General features: G+C 64.9%; 1 protein-coding gene across 1 annotated transcript in view; it reads right to left on the bottom strand.

The window, feature by feature from the left end:
- The window catches only part of LOC144223920 (cohesin subunit SA-2-like), an 8,606-nt gene extending 5,028 nt beyond the window's left edge, over positions 1-3,578 (bottom strand). The window contains exons 1-2 of the mRNA XM_077754709.1: positions 3,539-3,578; positions 1,637-1,716 (exon numbers count right to left, since the gene is read on the bottom strand). Of these exons, the coding sequence (XP_077610835.1) occupies positions 1,637-1,716; positions 3,539-3,571 (113 nt within the window). The 5' untranslated portion in view covers positions 3,572-3,578. The remainder of the gene's footprint in view (positions 1-1,636; positions 1,717-3,538) is intronic.
- Between the last annotated feature and the right edge of the window lie 1,962 nt (positions 3,579-5,540).

The following is a 5,540-nucleotide window of genomic DNA, read 5'->3' as shown; positions in this document are numbered from 1 at the left end:
GGGGCGCCGGGGAGCGGGGGGGGGCACGGAGGCGCGCGCGTGACACTGCCGCTCGCGCCCGTCCCCTGCGGAGGGCAAAGGGAGGCTCTTTGCTAAGCCAGCGGCCCCAATCTTTGCTTCACCTAGATGTGCCCCCACCCCCAGAATTCCTGACAGACTGAGCTCCCCAGGGGCGGCCCACGTCCCAGGACAGGCACCCAGGCCACGTGAGCAGGATCTGGGAAGGCCTCCCCCCACGGGGCCTCCCGTGTCTGGGTGCCTTCCCCTCCAGCCCGCGGCCGGACCCAAAGGGAAAACCCTGTCCTCTCCCACATGCGCGCCTAGGCCACCTGTCAGCCAACCCCACCCGACGACCCCAAGCAGGCAACCGAGCGGGGCGCACACGGAGGGGCAGAAACGGCAGGGGTAGTGGGGGACCGTGCAGGGGTGCACATGGAGAGGCAACGGGCAGCCATGCAGGGGTGCACACGCAGGGCACCCAAGCGGGACAGCGGGCAACCACGCAGCGGCGCACGTGGAGAGACAGATGTCCATGGCTCCCCACGCCAGGAGGGGTCGGGGGTGCGAGGGGTCACAGCGGACACCACCTGGGGGGATGTCACCAGTGTGCCCTTTATGCAGACGCATCCAGTGGGCGCCTGAGCACGGAGGAACGACGTGCAAACACAGCCACACAGACACTCCCGAACCGGCGGAAACACGGGCAAATGCCCTATGCGCCTCATGTTCTGGGCTGTGAGTGGCGATGGGAGACCACCTACGCCACGGAACAAGCCTGGGGGACACCTGCGTTTGCCCTCGGGGTTCCGGGTCACAAGGAGCACCCTAGGTGGGTCCCACTCAGCCCTGTGCGCCCTCAAGCCCCCAAGCCTCCCGGTTCTGTCCAACGTGGGGCACAGGGGCCCCTCCCATTACTGAGCCCAGCCAGTGGGTGCAGATCCAGGACTCGGAACCAGGCTGGGGCCCCAGGACCCGGTGCCCCACACGGCCCAGGAGTCAAGCCAGGCGACAATAACTTCCTCCCCTTTTCGTCATGCAGGCCTTCAAGTGATCAGATGTGGCCCACCACCCTCGGGAGGGCACTCTGCTCTACTGAGTCTGGTGACCTGTGTGTTACTCTATCCCGGGAACGCCTCACCGGAATCACGGGTTAAGCTGTCCCCTCCAACCACCGCCAGCAGTCAGGCTGACCCAAGGCATCAACCACCGACCTTCCTTACGGAAGTGTGGCTTCTAGCCACGGACTCTGCACAGTCACGGACGGGAAGCCAGACGCACAGCAGGTCAAAGAGCCTGCTCCGTGTGCCAGTGTCGGCGGGAGGGGGCAGCTCATGTCCCTGCCCAGGTGGCTTGCATACACGTGTCAGGAGCCGCCCGGGGAAGACCTTCCCCATGTCGGTATCGGAGGACCCGTGACCCCGCGTCCCGCCTGCACTGCACTCTGGAGGGTGGTGGAAACCGAGTCCACAGATGCACGTTCCCGCCCCGGTCATCCGGCCCGCTACCCACGTGGCCTGGAAACACTCTCGGGCTGCAGGGCTACGCACGGACAGACACGGGGTTGCGCACGCCCGCGGGGCTACGCACGGCTGCGCATGGACAGACGCGGGGTTGCGCACGGCCGCGGGGTACGCACTCGGATATAAGCCGCAGGAGCTGCATGCACTCGGACGTGATCTCCGGCTGCCTGTCCTGGGTCATCGACAGGATTCGTTTCTAGGGGAAGCGAGAGGATAGCGCAATGAGCCCGCTTGGTTCCGGCACCGTGTGCACGGAGGACGCGGGAGCCCGGGTCGTCCCCCTGGGTGGGCGGCGTGCGCACCGTGCAGGACATCGGCCGCATCCCGGGCCCCCGCAGATGCCAGCAGCGCCCACACACCCAGTGGTGACAACCACGTGTCCCCAGACTTTCAGCGTGTGCAGCTGCCAGGACCGGCCGGGAGACAGAATTCTTCGGCACAGAAATTGGAGGCAGCTGCCCTGGACCCCGGGGGCGTTGGGGAAGCCCCCCCTGCAGCCACCTCGGTAGCCCCCCAAACAAGCCGAGTCTGTGAAAGTGACCCCCCCACGTGCCCGCCCAGCACACGGCGGCCTGAGCACCACACAAAGCGTGCGCCTCCGGCCACGAGTCTCCGTAGCCTTTCTCTCCCACGTAGGGGACTCTGTGCGACCTCTACACCCACAAAGACGCCGTGGCTCCCGTCAGTGCACAGGACGGGCCCTGCGCTGCCCTCCGTGGAGACTCACCACCCCCTCCGCGAGGCCCTCCGTTCCCCACCCCCCTCGGACACCGGGGTTCCAGCCTGCAGACTTCCACCTGCCCCCCACCCTCGCTAAGGGTGGGCTTCACTTTCCCAGAGAAGCTAGCGGAACCTCGGGGCGGGACTGTCTCCAGAACGTCGGTCCTGAAGCCCCAGATGCAGCCGCGGCGGCCGCTGTCAGGTGACAGGGCTCACGGAAGCAGGACCTCAGACACAACCTTGACAGCGGTGAGGACACACTGCCCCCACGTGGACACCTTGCACGTTGCAGGGTTTCGAGCTGGAGGTGCCCGAGAAACTGCGGTACTGGAGCCCCGGACCCTTGCGGGCGGGAGGCCTCCAGGGACCCGGAGGGAAGGTGCACCCTGAGCTCCTGGACAGCGGACACTAGCGTCTCTCCTGGGCGCCCACTCCTCATCGGGCGTAAGATCACGTGCGCTAAGTCTCCTTGGGGTGTCGTGCCCTCACAAGCGCTCCGGGGCCAGCCAAGGCTGCTGCGAACGCCTGCGCCCGCGGCGCTGCCCTCGCTCTGCCCTGTCGGCAGACGCCCAGCCGGGGCGCTGACACAGTCAGGAAGGCTGGTCTTTCCCGCACACCCCGGAGGGGAGATGACCTCCTAGCTGCCCCGCCGCGCCGTCCATGCTCACCGCTCACCTCCGGGGTCCAACCCCTGCTCCCAAACGGCCACTGTTCCCGGCCTGAGTCCTGACGGCTCTACGGTCAGGAGTCCTTGCCAAGACCTGCCGTCCACATTGGGCAGTGGGGCCTCTAGACGCATCCTGAGTGGCAGCGGGCCCCGAGCTCAGGGCAGCTGGAGTACAAATCACCGTGGGCCGCAGCCCCGCACCGCCCCAATGTTGCTCCAGTCTCACGTCCGTGAGCAGCTCTGCACGCGCAGCAGGGAGGCTTGCAGACCCGCGGCATAGCCGTTCCTCTGTCTGGACGGCGGGCGCAGACCCTTCCGGCTCCCATACTCACAAAATACAGGCCGGCACTCGCCTGGCCCACACTCAGCCCTGCACAGCACGGGCCTGCCACCGCGGACCGGGTCGCCAGATGCACTCTGAAGCGTGGCAGCTCCATCCTGGGCTCGGCACCCAGAGGAGCGCCTGGTGCGTGTTCCCGGAAGGCAGCCCCAAGCGCTGGGTGGAGATATGGCGGGCGGTCCAAGGCCAGCAAGTGGCTGGCCCAACGTCCACACATGCACCACAGTGCTTCGGGGTCGCGCACCCCGGCCGGCCCTGGAGGCGGCGGCCGAGACACAGAATCTCACTCACCTTGAACTTCTGGAAGAAGACGCTCAACTTCATAGCCGACTCTCTTTTCTCATAGAGCGCCTTCAGCGCCAGGATGCACTTCATCCGCACGCTCGCGTCCTTGAGGAGAGAGAAACGGTCCCGTCACCGCAGAAGGGCCGCCTCCCCCCCCCAGACTCTCCCTCAGGTGTGCCTCTTCGACCAGCCCTCAGCCTGACACTTCCTGTGTGGGATGTGTGTGTGCGTTCCCCACGCGGTCTAGGAAAGTGCCCGCTGGGTCTGAACGGTGTGTCCCAGAGCCCCATGTTGAAGCCCTCGGGACAGGGCTGTATGTGCAGCTGGGGTCTTAAACCAGGGGACTGACGAACAAGGTCACTAGCATGGGCTCTGAATCCATTAGGACTGGGGTCCTTGTAAGAAGATGGAACGAGGACACAGACGTGCACAGAGAGATGACCGTGTGAAGGCACGGGGAGGAGACAGCATTTACACACCCAGGAGAGAGGCCTCGGGAGCAACCCGCCTGGATCTCAGCCTCCCGGCCTCCAGCGCCGGGAGAGAATGAGGTCTGCTGTTGATGCTGCCCCACGTGGGGTATTTGTCATGACTGCTAAACAGACTTACTCAGTGACTACAATTAAAACAGCCTACTGTGTGTTTATAATTTTTAAAAATAATTTTTAAGGGTCCATGCCCAACACGGGGCTGGAACTCAGGACTCCAAGGTCAACAGTCACAGGCTCCAATGACGGGCCGGCCAGGTGCCCCGACAAGACTTGTCTCTCAAACAGAGAAAATAAAGACGCCCCTCGCACGCATGGACTTAGCAACACAGCTTACTTTCTGAGATCCCTCTTCTGCCACTGACGTCACCCCCTCCTCTAAGTGAGAACAGTCACCCTAACGTAGAAATATGCGTCCCACCCACCACGTCTCAAGTGCAGGGCAGGCCCGTGCCATCTCTGCGCCCCACTTCTCTGTGCAGAACCCAGTCGGTCCCTGAGGGACGGCTTCTGGACCCAAGCAGCACGAGCAGGGCACAGAGCACGAAGCCGCAGCCGCGCCCAGGGCCACACTCACGCTACAAGGTGGGGCAACGTTCTCTGATCACCTGGTCCAGGGCGCCCCACATGGTCCCTGTAGGCAGAGCCCACGTCCGTCTGCTGCATTCAGGGCTCACCCCTGCTGGGGACGTTCTGGCAGCAACTCCCCTGAGCGCAGAAGGGCCTCCGGGTGGAGGTCACGTGCCCGCCCCGTGCTGCTGTCATGGCCCCATTTCTCCAGGGGAGACGTGAGCCCCCACAGCCCAAATCCCCTGCTGCAAAAGCGCAGCTCTGTGGAAAGACTCGTCTGCAAAGCCGGACTCCCGAGAAACCATCCTGGAGGCTAGGGCTTGCTCCACCAGACAGGAGAGCACACCTGGGGGCCTCCCTGGAGGAGGGGCAACGGAGCACACGCACCTTGTCGTACAGCATCCAGCCGATGTACTTCAGGTAGTTGTTGTCCAGGAACAGGTCCGGGTAGAGCTTGATCCAGCAGCCGAGCTCCGCCACGCAGATCACCCGGATGTCCGAGCTGATGTCGCTGAGAAAGCAAAGCCAGAGTGTCGCCCGACAGCCGGGGTGCACATGTCCACACGGCGGGACGTGCGGCTCAGCCGCAGGGGCGCGGGGAGGATGCGCGGCATCGAGGCAGCCTTACCGGTAGCGAGGCACGAACGTCCTCTTAAAAAGCGCGCTGATCATGTTGTCGATGGCCAGCGGCCCGTTCGGCTGGTGCGGGAGAAGGCCCAGGGTGTCAGGCAGCGGTGGCGCAGTATGCGGCCTCCGCAGAGGTGCAGCGGGCAGGCACCGGGGCGGTCACCCGTCGTGGGGCATCAGCGGCCTCTATTGTGACGAGTCTGCTCCCCACCCCCAACATTGGAGCCTCACACCCACCCGCCTGCTATCACCTAGGCTGCTGGCAGCTCCGCACGCACCGGCACCACACACACCATATATGGGGGTGGGGCCAGAGGGTGGGG

The sequence above is a fragment of the Crocuta crocuta genome, unplaced genomic scaffold (assembly GCF_008692635.1).
Source record: "Crocuta crocuta isolate KB4526 unplaced genomic scaffold, BGI_CrCroc_1.0 scaffold221, whole genome shotgun sequence".
Classification (NCBI taxonomy): domain Eukaryota; kingdom Metazoa; phylum Chordata; class Mammalia; order Carnivora; family Hyaenidae; genus Crocuta; species Crocuta crocuta.
This window is presented reverse-complemented; position numbering and strand designations above follow the sequence as displayed.